Raw genomic sequence first — 17301 nt, 5'->3', positions numbered from 1 at the left:
GTGCAGCAGATGTTGCACACAATTTTTCTTCTTTTTTGAGTAAAATAATTAAAGGTGCGGTTGAACTGTCATCCCTTAAATAAAGTGCAACAGATCAGTGGATGTCACAGACAATTCATGCATTCCTCCTCTCGTCAGCGTTTCAGTGAGAGATACACCTGATTTTCCCTGTCCTCTTAATATATTTATTTTCCACATTTGTATGTTCTCTCCCTCCAAAGAGCTCGAGGCATCCTAAATGGGATTGTGCCATACAATCAAACGATGAGTTTTAATTGAAAGATAGCACTTGCTGAAGCGTCACCAAGGGAGCTTCCTGGCTGCAGTTTTTAACCTAAAACTCTGTGATCCAGGTCTTGCATTCTCCCCACTAAAGGTAAAAAAGGTAAAGGGCCCCGGATGGTAAAGTCCAGTCAAAGGCGACTATGGGGTTGCGACGCTCGTCTCACTTTCAGGCTGAGGAAGCCAGCGTTTGTTCACAGACAACTTTCCGTGTCATGTGGCCAGCATGACTGACCCGCTTCTGGCGCAACAGAACACCATGACAGAAACCAGAGCGCACAGAAACGCCGTTTACCTTCTTGCCACAGCAGTACCTGTTTATCTACTTGCACTGGGACAGCACAATGGGAGCTCACTCTGTCACAGGGATTCGAACCGCCAACCTTCCGATTGACAAGCCCAAGAGCCTTAGTGGTTTAGACCACAGCACCACCCATGTCCCTATTCTCCTCACTGCACCAGGCTGACTACAGCTGTATGAATACTAGAAATTGAAAGCACATTTAAAGCATATCCCTGCACAAAGAATGCTGGGAACTGTAGTTTACTCATCACAGAGCTACAATTCCCAACAGCCTTAACATTACTATAGTGCCCCAAATTCATGGGGGGGAGGGGAAATGTGCATTGAATGTGCTTTAAAGGCATAGTGGAAATATTGTGGGAGTAAAATTCACAGTTTGCTCCTTCCACAACTACATTTAAGCAAAAAATGTGTAGCTTGGTCGAGGCTCCCTACTATGGGACCCATGGTGGGCCAAACAGTGCTCCCAGTCACGTTACCTAATACCCACTTTGGACCAAGTTGTTTTGTCGCCTGATACAGAAAATCCCACAAGCTTTTCTGCCTGGGAGCTTAAAAAACATGCAATGAAATTAAATAACTAGCTGTTTGCTGCACTTTTGTGGCACCCAACATTAGCTGCTTCGCTCTATCTGAGGGAAGGGTCAGCTCTGGTGGGGCCAGAGTAGATAGAAGGAGCACTTGAAACTGCCTTATAGCAGTTCCACCTAGCCTAGTGTTGTCTCTTCTGGCATTTTTCCATGACCATCACTCCACAGCTCGCACAGACAAGTTTTGTGAGCTATTTATTTATTAGATTTCTATACCACCCTTCATCACAAGATCTCAGGGCAGTTCACAAGGTAAAAATACAAGGTAAAGCACAAATAAATAGTTGAAACAAAAACAACAAAATAACACACACACTCACCCTCCCACAAACACATTTAAAAGGCCACAGAATATTAATCAGTCAGGCTGAAGAGGTACGTTTTCACCTGGCATCTAAAAGTATACAGTGGAACCTCTGTCGTCAAATGTAATCCATTCCGGAAGTCCGTTCGACTTCCAAAACGTTTGAAAACCGAGGATCAAAGGGCTGACAGCAAGTTCAGGGTGTGTGTGTGTGAAAAACTCACCTCATAAGCCATTCAACTTCTGAGACGCGTTAGAAAATGGAAGCATTCACTTCCGGGTTTTCGACATTCAGCTTCCGAAACGTTCGGCAGCCAAACATGTGGAAACCGAGGTTTGACTGTACAGTATAATAAAGGCACCAGGCCAAGGTTTCCCAAACTTGGGTCTTCAGCTGCTTTTGGACTACAGTTCCCATCATCCCTGACCGCTGGTCCTGCTAGCTAGGGATGGTGGGAGTTGGAGTCCAACAACAGCTAGAGACCCAAGTTTGGGGAACCCTGCACCAGGCAAACCTCCCTGGGGAGAGTCACAGCAGAAAAGGCCCATTCTCATATTGCCACCCTCCAGAGCTCATGTGAAGGAGGCACACGAAGAAGCTACAGTTCCTTAATTCCCATAGACCAAGAGAGCAACAAGATGTGAACCTGAAAGTGCTGGGGGTGAGGAATTGAATCTACCCACCTGACTCCTGAGGTCCTTCAACTCCCACTACTTTGATGGAAGGGTGGGGCTCCCTGCCTGTGTGTCATACAACATAAAGGCAAGGGAAGAGAGCTTGCAGCTGCTGCTGCTGCTGATCAGCAGAGGTTCAAAGCCCCACTTCCTATGCCTGCAAAGTTTGATTTCAGACCACATGGGCAAAGGAAGCATTTCCTGCTGACTAGCAGCAGCTGCAAACCTGCCTTCCTTTCCCCTGTACAATTTGATTCCATAGCATACTGCAAAGGCAAAGAAAGCATTTTCCTTCAAGGCTTGCAATAAACTCCATTCAGCTGATTTGTGCTGACAGCAAGACCTGCAGGGATTGACTGACTGTAACCAATCCCTGCTCAAAGGGGAATCTGTGATAGCAAGCCCTACTTTGGGCAGGGAATGGTTGCTTTCATTCAGTAACCGTGGGGCTTGCTGATTGGTGCTAGCTGCAAACCTCACTTGCCAAGGAACCATAGCAGCAAACTTGAACGCTTCCTCTTGTTACAACTGTGTCACATACAATATCAGTTGTGGGGTGGGGTGGCGTGGTTTGGGGAGAATACGGCCCCGGCAAGGCCATATTTGACTCACAGGCTGGAGTTTCTCTGCGCCAACATAAGTTGCGCACACGAGCAACAGTAGAAAGGTAAAAAGCCTTTCCAAAAGTAAAGACAACATTACAAGATTTTAACACTTTATTCCAAAATGCATAGGATATAAAATGGAAAGCGTAGTGCTGGTGATCAACAAAAGAGGGTTAAAAACTGTCTCAAGGCAATTTTTTAAAAAATGTAGTATAAACACCAACAATTGGGAAACACTTGCCTGCGAGCGCTCCAATTGGAGAACAGCCTTTACCAAAGGTGTCATGGGCTCTGAAGACACTCGAACTCAGGACACAAGGGAGAAATGTGCTAAGAGGAAGGCATGCTTGGCAAATCCACACCGTGATCAACTCCCACCCAGAAACCTATGTCCCCACTGTGGAAGGAAACGTGGATCCAGAATTGGCCTCCGCAGTCACTCATTGTTAAAACCGTGTTTATGGAAGACAACCTTACTTGGCTACAAGGGATCGCCAAAGAAGAAGAAGGAGGATATATTATTATTATACAAACTTAGAAATACTCTTCTGGAATATCCCTTTGCAACAAATTTCATGACCTACGCAGAACATTTTATGCTGTGCAAAAAAAAGAAGGGGAAAAGTAAATAATATATTTTCCATGGATTGTTAATCTTTTCAACACCATATAACATTTTTTGCTAGCTGCTTCTTCTTCTTCTTCTTCTTCTTCTTCTTCTTCTTCTTCTTCTTCTTCTTCTTGCATTGCCCTCAAATCTGTAGGCACATATTCTGGATTGTGAATCCTCAAACACTGAAAAACAAATCCATCCTCTCTACAGATGCACTGTAAGGGAAATTAGAGAGATTATTCACTTAAATAAAGCCGTTATTTACAGAAGAAAACTGCTGAGCTAGTATCCCTATATTTCAACAACACACTTTTCGATTTTTATTTTTATTTTTGCATTTTTCATTTAATAATGTACACCTGTGAGTTAAACCTCTATAGCTACACATTTTGGAGAGATGAATGTTTTTGTTTTTATTCATATACTCAGTTTGCTATTATTACACAGGGTGGGTTTTTGTGTGAATAATATGTTTCCTTAATTTTATGGGACAGGTAAATTGCTCATACCAAAATGTACATTGATCCAATCTGCTATCCAGAATGATTTAAAAAAACAACAACAACCAGAAGTGGTATTTCTTGTAAACAGAACATGGAGTCTACAGTTTCAACATAAACTTTTATGCCAATAATTACTTTTAGAAATGATAATGCTGATAATCCCCCAAAGCCATAAATATTTGCTGCAAACTCCAAAACTTCTAATAAGTCCATGAATTCCCTGACGCCGACAGAAATTCAAATAATCAGAATTAATGAAACAAAAAACCCAGTCACTGACACATTATGCTAAACTGGCAAGCCTTCTCACCAACTATTACAGATACAGAAATGATATTCTGATGCTTCATGCTTGTAAGGTTTTTGGAATCTGCATCACTAATCATTTAATGTTCTCTGTGCCTTCATCCTCAAATGTGCTGTGCTAGTAGGAAGTCACTTGCATACGGCATAATAGCAGATATATTTTTGTTGGCTCATTCTGTGAACAAATACCTTCCTAATTCCAACCAGCACTTGATCATATAAAAATTAAGCAGTAACCATAATGATGGGATACTCAATACACACATTCTCAAGACACACCACCTGCATGAATATCAGCAGCGAGTGGTAGGAAGCATAGCTTGTTGAATGGATAGCTAGATAGTGCAGTTGGTTAGAGCAAGGTGCTGACAACGCCAAGGCTGCAGGTTCAATCCCTGTATGGGGCAGCTGCATATTATTGCATTGTGGGGGGGGGGGGTTGGACTAGATGACCCTTGAGGGTCCCTTCCAACTCTATGATTCTATGTGATATAAAAAAAGTGGAGCAACCTTTGCCCACATCAGTAGTGACTTATTTAGAGCCTGAAAAGGTATTCCTTTTTTTTTTTTACTGGTAATGTGGCATATCACCTCTCTGTGTAGGACTGCCAAGTTTTGCAGATAACAAAAAAAGGTCTGCACTTATTTGCATATGAATGGAAAGAATATAAATAGATGCTGAACTTTAAAAACATGGGGCAAATTAGCAAACAAAAGCAAGGAATTTTTAAAACATGCCAGGTGGCCAATCTTTTTTAAAAAAGAGTCTCAGTAACAGGGCACTTAACATGAAATGCCCTCACTCCAGAAGTTCAACTGGCTACTACTGTGCTATCCTTCTGTTCAAAATTTATTTAACTTCCTCAGCTTTTCAGGGTGGAGTTTTTAAGGAACGACACAAGGAATTTGTCGGCTTTATGGAATTCAATTGACCATTGGTTTTATCCGTTCCTCTTGTGTATGATTACAAACAATACGTATTGTTTTAAATACATTTGCAACCCACCTTGGGATCAAGAATGACCAAGGGCAAGATATAATAATAATAATAATAATAATAATAATAATAATAATAATAATACCAAGGAACTCTCAGTGTGTTGTCACCTGGCAATAGATTCCAAGCTAAGGAAGCTTTTCAAAATTGGGTCCCTCTCTTTTCTTGCCACCCAGACAGAGATGTGGAGTCACTCACCTGAAGTTCTCTGTTGTAAAAGGAACCCTCAGCTGCTACAGAATCGCATTGACGACCCAGTATGAGGAAGGCAAGGGGTGCTTTTTCTAAACTCAAGGTAAAGGAATGCTAAGTCAGCTAGCATAGGTGCCAACTCCTTGGGGCCCTGGGTGCCCAAGCACCCACAAAATTCCCCATGAAGGGGCCGGGCGCCCACACATTTCAGTGCCAGGGCTATGAACGCTGCATGGCACCCACAGACGTGGGACCAAGTTAGCACTCCTGTCAGCTAGGGAGGAGCAGAAGGCATTTGGAAAGGTAAAAATTATTCATCCCAGGTATCTTGACACTCACCACCTTCCCCACCCCCGTGGTCCGGTATGTCCAAAGTTATGTTCAATCCTCTACATTTCTTCTAAGCAAGTAGCATTCAGAGGAAACATCCCACTATTGAAGCATTATTTATCTATTTAAGGTCCCAGGCAAGGTTACAGTCTTAAAAACAATAATAAAAACAATTTAAAACAGCTCTCAAGAAAGTTAGGACAGGAGACTATCTGATATTCTCGGAAGGACTGGCAAGCACCATTGGAGGTAATTACAAGGTGGATAAACCTGCTCCTAAGATTTACAAGAGAAGTTTGGTCTCCATGAAACCAAAAGCAGAACACTGTCATGGAAGACTCAGGGGACATATAGTAGGAAGCTGGAAAAGAACTTTATTATCTCTCTTTAAAAAGAACAGTAACAGGAAACTCCTGGCTCCCTTCAGATACCAGTCCAGCACCATCTAGTGACTCAACTGTATAATGACATCATCCATATCAACACAATACAGTACAAGCTTTTCAAATTCTTGCAGTATTTCCTTGTCCCAAATCCTCCGACAGCTCCTGGTTGTTTGAAATGATGTCCATGCTACATTCGTTTATAAAATGATTGCCCGTTTCTGTTGCCCTCATCTGTTCAAATCTGTGTGAGGTATCACCATCATTACCAGAAAGAAAATTAAATGCCAGTTCCTTGGATTGTATTTCAGAACTGTGATTTAAACACACAGGAGCAAAGAAATTCAGAACCAAGGACACAGTGTCCTTTGTACATAAAAAAAAAACATTAGTGTAATGGGCAACCTTACAAAATAACATGATTGATCAAAGGGGGTGGGGGAATGAATTGCTCTGGGAAATGTCTGAAAGTGGATCATACTCTTCCTATTCCTTCTGAATTTCTCAGCAGACTTCCCCCCCCCCAGGACCTTTGCTTTGCAGAACTGATGTCATCATGATGAAGAACAGAAGCAGCAGGAAAGGACAAATGCATTAGCATCCTTGACTGTTTCAGGTGAAGGAAACTCAAATCCAGATCACCCCAAATCTCAGGAATTGTAAGGTTTGTTGTTGTTTCTTCCTTCAATCCATATAATGCCTTCTTGATTTCAAGATTCGCAGTCACTGTGTAAACATTGTTTAATAAAATAATTAGCAGGTGTTTCCACATTTGAACATTGTACTTTCCTAACACACACAATTTTTTAAATGTGGTCAGTTCTTGCTTAGACCTGGGCCCCCCAGTGTGACACCCAAGGGTGCCTTCATATACCCTCTTGGCCCCCCTAGGCCCCCTGCCCTTCACATTTTTATTTTTAAACTATTAAACTCCCGGCCTAGATTGTTCCATTGCCATACACGGTATGTATAGAATGAGAAAGAGCACGTGTTACTATTGGACTAGCATCAAGCATACAAACGTTTGAGTTACACAGAACCTAGTATTGTACACAATTAAAAAAGCTGTTAATTTTCTGCTAAAGTGTTATGATTAGGTCAAGACCAAACTGAAATTTGTATGTTTACACACTCTCAATGCAACACACGTTGGCACAATGAAAAACAACAACCCCATATCCTGATCTGTTGTTGTTGTTGTTGTTGTTGTTGTTGTTGTTGTTGTTGTTGCTGCTGTTGTTGTTGCCAATCTCTGATCTGTTCCCTTGCCGATAACCAGAAGAAACCAAGATTGATTATGGGCCAGCTCAGAACTCACAATCTCTGTGGATCTGTGGTGCAATGTAATTAGCATGGGATTTCCTTCAAGAATCTATTGCCTGCAAAGTCTTTGATTTCATGTGCTGAGTGACTGATGATCTTCTCCTGCCAGCTTCCTTCCTGCACTTTCTCTACCGTTCCTTGCTTTCTTTATACCACAGGTCCCTTTCTGCCTTCTTGGTCCTCGCGATTTCACTATCTGTAACAGTTTCTTTGGTGCCACCACCCCCAGGCAATTGGCCAGCAGGCCTGGGATGCCTCACTCACCCGTTGGGGTGAGTGGTGATAACAAGAAGATAAGTCAAGGAGGGGCATTACAGCCTGGTCCACACAGCAAGATGGTGTGTGTGTGTGTGTGTGTGTGTGAAATGGTTTCCATCACAAGTCACACTTATGAACCACCATGTTGCACCCGACTTTGCTTCCCTCAGTCATTTATTCTGCATCTGGATAACCTGGGGGGGGGGGTGTTTCTTGTAAAATGCAAAAGTAGGTCCCACAAACCAGAACAATCCCAAAATTCATTCCCACCACAGAATCAATTGGATGAGATTGTAACGTTTTGAGAACCTTTGCTGGCAGATTCCCCACTTCCCCAATCTTACTGATTGATTGCTACAAAAAAGACTATCTGCGTGAAGAAAATCTTCTGACTGCTTACACCAGGCATAGGCAACCTTCGGCTCTCCAGATGTTTCGGACTACAATTCCCATCATCCCTGACCACTGGTCCTGTTAGCTAGAGATCATGGGAGTTGTAGGCCAAAACATCTGGAGAGCCGAAGGTTGCCTATGCCTGGCTTACACTGAACTGTAGCAAATTACCGTGGAGGAAATGTCCACTGAAGTGTCCTCAGGGCACTTGATTAGACACCTTTGTTCTCGCATCACACGCTTTAATTCTCTTGGGGTGTTGGTTGTCACCTGAAGCTCTCTATGCCTTTTCCCTTAGCAAAACATATCTAATTTCAAGTAGCATATCATAAAGGACACAAGCCTATGCTATTGTCATGATTAATAATAAAGTAGAGCCACCTAGTGGTCAAAGTGATTCTTTCCCCCTCCCTCCCTCCCAGAAATCCACATCACTCTTTTATTTACAGAAGGGATGGGCAAAGACTCTGTGTGAGTCACAGTAAAAATGTGATGGCCTGGGAGTCAGACTCTGATGCTGAACCTGAGGGATCCCAGCCTGCACAGGATTCCCCGCCTCCAGAACCAGCTGAGCCGGGGCCAGGGCTTGAGCCTGAAGGATCCCCACCTGTGCTGGATCCCCAGGTGCAGGCATCAGCAGAGTCTGCTCTGGCTCCTGATGGGAGGGAGGACCCATTGCCTGCAGGTGCTCCACTCCCAGCCTCTTCAGAGGAAGCTGAGGCATCCCCTGGGTCCAGTAACCCACCAGCCTCTCCTGAGCTACAGAGGCTCAGGGCAGAGAGGCGAAGGGAGTTAAGTGTCTGCAGGAGGAGTGCTCGCCTCCAGGCCCGGAGGAGAGGCGAGTCTCCGGAGGATCGGGACCGCCCTAAGCATAGGGCCAGATAAAAGCCAGCCAGACCCAGCCCAAGTTGCGTGAGCAACTTAGTTGCAAGCGTGTGCTCAACCTGCAACCTTGTGCCTGAACCTGCCTTGGACCTTGACCTGCTCCCTGCCTTGCTCCCCGCCGGATTGACCTCCTTTGGACCCCTAGACCCAGGACTGGACTTGGACCTCGCTTCATGGACAAACCCTTGGGGCCAGCACAGTTTGCTCACGCCACACCCGCACTCCCCCTTCGCTGGGGTGCGTTCGGGAGGAACTAGTAGCCATGGCTGACCAGGCGGCTGCGCTAGTGGCATTGGCCCAGGAGAACCAGGCCTTGACCCACACCGTGCAGCAGCTTAGCAATGCGGTTACGGCGCTTCAGCAGCGTTTGGATGCCCTACCGGCTCCTGGGGCCGCCGCCCCAGCTCCTGGCAAGTACCCAGTGGCCCTGCCAGAGAAATTTGATGGGTCCCCAGCCAGCTTTCCCATGTTTCTCGCCCAGGCCAAGCTGTATATTCAGGGGCGAGCTCGGGATTTCCCTGACGACCGCACCAAGGTGCACTTCCTGATCAGCTTGCTGAAGGACCAGGCGGCCAAGTGGGCGTTGCCGCTGCTCCGGCAAGACTCCCCCTTGCTGACAGACTATACGGGGTTTTGCAATCATCTGGAAACCACGTTCGCCAACCCTCAGAAGGGGAGTCAAGCCAATCGGGCAATTCGGCGGTTGAAACAGGGCAAGTCCACAGTGGCCACCTACGCCACGGAATTTCGGCTGCTGGCGCAGGACTTGACCTGGAACGACTCTGCCCTGCGGGACCAGTATCTCGAGGGACTTTCAGACGAGATACTGGATCAGCTGGCCACGTTGGATCGCCCTGCCACACTGGATGCCCTCATCCAACGGAGTCTGCAGATAGACGATCGGTTGGAGGACCGTCGCCAGGCCCGGGGCCGCCGGCACTCCGGGCTCCCGGCGCCGGTGCTTCCCTGCAGTTCCGTGGCCAGAGCTGAGTCATTGGAGGAGCCGATGCAGCTCGGGGCAGCGCGGCCTCGCCTCTCCCCCTCGGAAAAGACTCGGCGTCGGGAGGGGAACCTGTGTCTCTACTGCGGTGGGAGTGGACACTACGCCCGAACCTGCCCTGAGAAACGCCAGCCGCAGGGAAAACTGCCAACCCCAGTAGCCGATGGCCCAGGCTACCTGGGGACCCAAGCATCGCATGATGGGCCCTCACCAGTGGAATTGCAACACCTCATGATACCGGTGCGTCTATACCCCCCCGGTGGGCCCTGGATTCTCACCCACGCTCTGGTGGATTCGGGGGCAACCCGCTCCTATATGGACTCTGCCTTCGCCACTCAGCATCAGGTGCCGCTTCAGAACAAGCCGGAACCAGTACAGGTGGAGGCAATTGACGGACGGCTCCTACGCTCGGGCGCTGTTACTCGGGAGACCCAGCCCTTGGTCCTGTGCTACCAGCAGCACCGGGAGGTGCGAACCCTGGACATTGCCACCATGCCCCGGTTTCCCCTGGTGCTTGGGATGGACTGGCTGGAGTCACACAATGTTCAGATCGACTGGGTCAATCGGACTGTACGCTTCCCAGACCCGGGTTCCCGTGCTCAGTCCGAGTTAGTAGCAGCTGCCCCCATGGGGCAGGCTGTGTCAACGCTCCCTGCCGTGTACCAGGACTATTTAGACGTGTTCGAGGAACAGGGAGCAGACAAGCTGCCGCCTCATCGGTCCTTCGACTGCGGCATAGACCTACAGCCTGGGGCGCCCCTGCCTGTGAGCCGCCTATATTCTCTTTCGGAGCCAGAGCGTGAAGCCTTGCAGGACTTCCTTCGCAAGAACCTGGAACGTGGGTTCATTAGACCCTCTACCTCACCCACTGCCGCTCCTGTACTCTTCGTTAAGAAGAAGTGTGGGGAGCTTCGCCTCTGCCATGACTACCGGGCCCTGAATAAGATCACCATCCCAGACCGGTACCCCTTGCCCCTTATTGCAGAATTGCTGGAGCGGGTGCAGGGGGCGCAGATGTTCACCAAACTGGACCTCCGAGGGGCCTACAACTTGATTCGGATCCGTGCTGGGGACGAGTGGAAGACTGCATTCGGGACCCGGTATGGGCAGTTTGAATACCTGGTTATGCCGTTCGGATTATGCAACGCGCCCGCCGTGTTTCAACGGTACATCAACCACGTGTTCCAGGACTTGCTAGACAAATACGTGGTGGTGTACCTAGATGATATTCTGATTTATTCCCGTGACCCAGCCCGTCACGAGAGTCATGTTCGGTCCGTGTTGCAGCGCTTGCGGGAGCACCGCCTGTACGCCAAGCTCAGCAAGTGCGAGTTCCACCAGCGGTCAGTGGACTTCCTTGGACACCGACTCTCCCCTGACGGGGTGCAGATGGACCCTGGGAAGGTGGCTGCGGTTCGAGAGTGGGCAGCGCCCCGGAACCGCAAGGACTTACAGCGGTTCCTAGGGTTCGCCAACTATTACCGGACCTTCATTGCAGATTATGCTCATCGCACCACCCCATTAACCCGACTGCTGCGCCCCAAGACGCCCTTCTCCTGGGATGAGGAGGCTGAAGTGGCATTTCAGGGGTTGAAAGCCTGTTTCCAGAGGGCGCCGATTTTACAGCACCCTGATCCCTCTCGTCCCTTCGTGGTGGAGACTGATGCCTCCAGTACGGCTCTCGGTGCCATCCTGTCTCAGCAACACGGACCCGATGCGCCACTGTTACCCTGCGCTTACTACTCCCGGCAGCTCCTTCCGGCGGAGCGTAACTATACCGTGTGGGAGCGGGAACTACTGGCCATCAAGGTGGCCTTTGAGGTCTGGCGCCATCATCTGGAGGGGGCACGACACCCGGTGGAAGTGAGAACGGACCACCGGAATCTGGAGTACCTCCAGACCACCCGCAAGTTGAACCAAAGGCAGATCCGGTGGGCGCTGTTTTTCTCCCGGTTCCAGTTCCGGATCCGCTACATCCCTAGCTCCCAAAACCGGAAAGCGGATGCCCTGTCCCGGAAACCTGAGGACGTCGCAGACACTGTACAGCAGGCAGTACCGACAACTATCTTACCACCAGCCGCATTCCTGGCCACTCAGGAGGCCAAGCTGCTGCAGGCTCGGGTGCGAGAACAGCAACGGGTCGATGCTTGGGCACAGGAACGGCTTCGGGAACTGTCTGATGGGTCATGCCCTCGATATCCGGGGCTGGCCCTGCACCAGGGCCTACTGCTGCACCAGGGTCGTCTATACATCCCACCAGGACCATTGCGGGCTGAGGTTCTCCAGATGTCCCACGATGCCCCAGCAGCAGGGCACTTTGGGCGGTACCGGACCACCCATCTGGTAAGCCGGGAGTTCTGGTGGCCCCGCCTGAAGGCTGATGTGGCACGCTATGTTGCTGGTTGCGATGTCTGCCGGCGGGCCAAGGGTCCTACCGGGCGACCCCCCGGTCTGCTCCAGCCATTACCAGTCCCACCGCGTCCCTGGCACACGGTCTCGCTGGACTTTGTGGTGGACTTGCCCCCATCTCGTCACTGTACCTGCCTCCTGGTTTTCACGGACCATTTCACTAAGATGGTGCACTGTGCCCCCTGCCCGTCCATACCCACAGCTAAGGAAACGGCTCAGCTGTACTTGCAGCACATCTTCCGCCTGCATGGCCTGCCCGAGCGTGTGGTTTCTGACCGCGGCGTCCAGTTCACATCCCACTTCTGGCGAGCCCTGCACCAGACCCTTGGGACGGAGGTCTGTCTATCTTCGGCCCACCACCCGCAGACCGATGGCCAGACGGAAAGGGCAAATGCGGTGCTGGAGCAGTACCTCCGGTGTTACTGCAGCTTTCAGCAGGATGACTGGGTCGATCACTTGCCATTGGCGGAGTTCGCCTACAACAATGCAGTGCACGCCTCCACCCAGCAGACCCCGTTCCAGGCCTCCTACGGCTACCATCCACGTTTGTTCCCGGACGTGCTGCCAGCTTCCGCGGTCCCCGCAGTGACAGACTGGCTTCAGGAGCTTCAGTCCCAGCAACAATTATTGATGGAGCAACTGCGCCAGGCCAAGGACGCATACAAGGCCCAGGCTGACCGACATCGTCAGGAGGGGCCAGAACTCCATGTTGGCGATCGGGTGTGGCTCTCTACCCGTCACCTGCATCCTTCTCGGCCCTCACGAAAGCTGGATGCACGGTTTGCCGGCCCATTCACCATCACTGCGCAGGTGTCGCCGGTGGCGTTTCGCCTCCAGTTACCTCCATCGCTCAAGGTTCACCCAGTATTCCACCGGTCCCTACTTAGTCCAGTCGCCCCGCCCGACGAGTTCCACCCGGACAATCCACGACCGCAGCCAGTTTTGGTTGAGGGGGAGCCTGAGTACGAGGTGGAGCGCATTCTCGACTCACGATACCGCAGGGGGAAGCTCCAATACCTCATCGACTGGAAGGGGTATGGGCCTGAGGATCGTTCATGGGAACCAGCGGGAAACGTCCACGCACCTGCCTGCCTCCGTGATTTCCATGCAGCTTACCCCAGCAAGCCTGGTCCGGCCCCTCGGTTGAGGGGGAGGCCTGGGAGGGGGGATGGTGTGATGGCCTGGGAGTCAGACTCTGATGCTGAACCTGAGGGATCCCAGCCTGCACAGGATTCCCCGCCTCCAGAACCAGCTGAGCCGGGGCCAGGGCTTGAGCCTGAAGGATCCCCACCTGTGCTGGATCCCCAGGTGCAGGCATCAGCAGAGTCTGCTCTGGCTCCTGATGGGAGGGAGGACCCATTGCCTGCAGGTGCTCCACTCCCAGCCTCTTCAGAGGTAGCTGAGGCATCCCCTGGGTCCAGTAACCCACCAGCCTCTCCTGAGCTACAGAGGCTCAGGGCAGAGAGGCGAAGGGAGTTAAGTGTCTGCAGGAGGAGTGCTCGCCTCCAGGCCCGGAGGAGAGGCGAGTCTCCGGAGGATCGGGACCGCCCTAAGCATAGGGCCAGATAAAAGCCAGCCAGACCCAGCCCAAGTTGCGTGAGCAACTTAGTTGCAAGCGTGTGCTCAACCTGCAACCTTGTGCCTGAACCTGCCTTGGACCTTGACCTGCTCCCTGCCTTGCTCCCTGCCGGATTGACCTCCTTTGGACCCCTAGACCCAGGACTGGACTTGGACCTCGCTTCATGGACAAACCCTTGGGGCCAGCACAAAAAAGCTTTTTGACTTCCAGTGGTTTAACAATAGCAAGTAAAATCTTCAAGTAACCCCCTTTCTATGTTCCTCACCTGTAAAATATTAGCATTTACAGTGGTACCTCAGGTTACAGACGCTTCAGGTTACAGACTCCACTAACCCAGAAATAACGCTTCAGGTTAAGAACTTTGCTTCAGGATAAGAACAGAAATCGTGCTCTGGTGGCGCAGTGGCAGTGAGGGGCCCCATTAGCTAAAGTGGTACCTCAGGTTAAGAACAGTTTCAGGTTAAGAACAGACCTCCAGAACGAATTAGGTTCTTAACCCGAGGTACCACTTGTATTGGTTTCCTTTGACCATGGCTTAATGCAGCCCCACAGACTAGCTTTAGAGGTTTCTCTTTAGAATCCCTAATCTGTAGTAACTCAAGATGCTTATGAGGTGTGGTAGTCAATTGCTGTCCTTCCTCCCACAAAACACTGTTTGAATCAGGCTCTGTCCCCTGATGCTATTTTGCACTGGCTCTGGTTGGCTGATCTCACTGGTTCCTGTAAAAATAAAAGAGATCCCTCAAGCCTGAAGTTTGCTCACCACTGATTTACACAGCCAGCTTTCCAGAGAGACCATTCCACATTTTATTCCAGCATCTTGGAAATGCAGCAAAGGCGAGTGATTTCAAATATTGCCCTTCTCCCCACCCGCTGCCCCCCAAACACCGATATTTTCAGCCACCCTAAGAACAAACATAGAAAGCATAGGAACCTGAGTCAAAACATTAGTCTCTCTAGCTCAGTATTGTCTTACACTGAGTAGCAGCGGCTTTTGGGGGTTTCAGACAGAATATGCTCCCAGCTCTACTTGAAAATGCTGGGGAGTGAACCAAGGACCTTCTGCATGGGAAGTAGATGCTATGCCACTGAACTTTAGCCCTTCCCCTTAATGTTTGTGGCTTGTGAGATGTAAAAGGGCAACCCAAAGGCAAATTCTAGGATATATTCAAGAAGAAACTGGAAAAACGTGCTTTGGAAAGTGCATTCATTGTGTTAAATTTTTTTTTTTTGTAGTTCACAATTACTAGAACAGTGGCTAATCGTCTGTTTAAAATGCAATCACAAAATGTCTTTGTACCTTCAACACATATATCAGCTACATAAGTCCGTTGAATTTTCTTATTATACTAGCCACTCAGCATGTATAGAACCAGCGAGCTGGACAGAAACATAACTCCATCTAAGGAATAATCCCTTCCAAAAAGATATATATTGAATTAGCAGCGGACAGTTCACAAAATGAAGTTCCGCATCCATCTCACCAACGGGACTAATAAAACCCCATCTCTCAGTGGTGGGGCAGAAGTGGGCTAGCAAATCTATCCTGTGCCTCAAACAACAGAGTAATGTTGATAAGCAAAATAGATTTCAGGGTCATCTGCAAAGAAGAAGAGACCATTGTTCAATTTTGGATCTATTGAAGCTGACAGTGTCCCTTTCAGAAGTGTAATTGGAGAATCGCAAGTACCTTGGGCTGGCATTGCAGTCTTTTTCTTCTTTCACGGGAGGCAAATATTCACATTCAGCTAAGAAAAGATTGGAGACAGTGAAACTATTAGCCTGGGGAATTTTGTGGACGTCTGTTCAATTTGAATAGCAATGACTGCACTGTAGACTCCTCCAGGACCTGGACATCATTTTTTATTTTTACCATTATGTCTGCAGCCATTAGCCCATTTAAAACCCTTGTGGATAAGTCAGAAGCCATAGTAACCTTTGTTTTATTTATTTCATATATATATATGCAGAGCACCCATCTCTAGCACTTTGCCTTTGTCACAAGCTAAAAATAAAAGGGATAATAATAAATTGCCCATCATACAATTGTTTATGTTGTCACGTCTGTTGTTCTGCTGGATTACTCCAGCTGGTGAGTTTGTGTGCTGTTGTCCTTTTCATGCTGTTGCTGGGTAGCACCCATCGAGTAGTGGAATCAATGCCGCATGCCCACTTTGAAGACACCTAGCAAGGTCAGGGCTTCACTTTTAAAGGCAGGCTCTGTGTCTTCTGCCAGGTACCATAATGTCAGGCTCACCGCAGCTTACTGCGTCAGCCAAAGGATAGAGCGCCAAACCCACTGATGCCAAATTAAATGTGAAGTAAGCATAGGTGCCTCTCCTGCCAACCTAGCAGTTCGAAAGCATGTCAAAGTGCAAGTAGATAAATAGGTACCGCTCCGGCGGGAAAGTAAACGCCGTTTCCGTGCTCTCCTCTGGTTCGCCAGAAGCAGCTTAGTCATGCTGGCCACATGACCCGGAAGCTGTATGCTGGCTCCCTTGGCCAATAAAGCGAGATGAGCGCCGCAACCCCAGAGTCATCCGCAACTGGACCTAATGGTCAGGGGTCCCTTTACCTTTAAGCATAGGTGCCTAGTCTAAGGAGGACAGCCATGTGCACACAATAAACTTCTCCTATCTGGTGCTGGAGATAGGACACCTTTAAGCACCATGGCTCTTCACTCCAATGTTGCCGTTAGTTGGTAGTATTTCCATTGTATTGAACAAATTTGTAAAGGTATAGACCAGAGCAGGGGTTGCTAACCTGTGGTCCTCCAGATGTTGGACTACAGCTCCCATCAGTCCCAGCCAGCGTGGCCAACAGTGAGTGATGGTGGGAGCTGAAGTCCAGCAACATCTGAAGGCCCACTGGGTAGGCCCCTCATCTGTATATCATGGATATGTAATGCTATCCCAAAGTGATTTGATCAGCAGACAAGGAATGCCTACCAATTTGCTTACCTGGTGGCCTCACAAGTTGGACATAAGGCATCCGTGTTTAGTTGTATGGGACTTTACTCTACAGTCCCTTCTTCAAGAAGCATGACTTGAAAAAAAACAGTTGTCTTAAGCTATGTGAAGGATTTTTTGAGGGGGTTAATAAATTTTCCCCCATTATCTCCAAAAGAATTTTGGGGAAAACCCAACAGAACAGGGTTATTTTGGGCGGGGGATTCATATCACTACTTGTCGATAACAGCTACGCACAAAAATGATATACATGCTTACAGAAATTGTTAGAGGTTCAAACATCAAGTCAAGCTGTGACAAAAATAAAAATGTCTGTAGGACATAGGGTTTCACCAGTCCGAACAGTGAGCAAATTACTCACTTTATGTTAACAACAATAGCAATCATGATAGCCTTGAGTT

The 17301-nt window shown here is 48.7% G+C and overlaps 1 protein-coding gene across 3 annotated transcripts in view; it reads right to left on the bottom strand.

The window, feature by feature from the left end:
* Positions 1 to 6605: 6605 nt before the first annotated feature.
* The window catches only part of TMEM154 (transmembrane protein 154), a 34362-nt gene continuing 23666 nt past the window's right edge, over positions 6606 to 17301 (bottom strand). For all 3 annotated transcript variants that reach the window (XM_033161085.1, XM_033161084.1, XM_033161086.1), the window contains exons 5-6: positions 15622 to 15679; positions 6606 to 6810 (exon numbers count right to left, since the gene is read on the bottom strand). In XM_033161085.1, coding sequence (XP_033016976.1) covers positions 6795 to 6810; positions 15622 to 15679 — 74 coding nt within the window. In that variant the 3' untranslated portion in view covers positions 6606 to 6794. The remainder of the gene's footprint in view (positions 6811 to 15621; positions 15680 to 17301) is intronic.

The sequence above is a fragment of the Lacerta agilis genome, chromosome 9, assembly GCF_009819535.1.
Source record: "Lacerta agilis isolate rLacAgi1 chromosome 9, rLacAgi1.pri, whole genome shotgun sequence".
Lineage (NCBI taxonomy): Eukaryota > Metazoa > Chordata > Lepidosauria > Squamata > Lacertidae > Lacerta > Lacerta agilis.
This window is presented reverse-complemented; position numbering and strand designations above follow the sequence as displayed.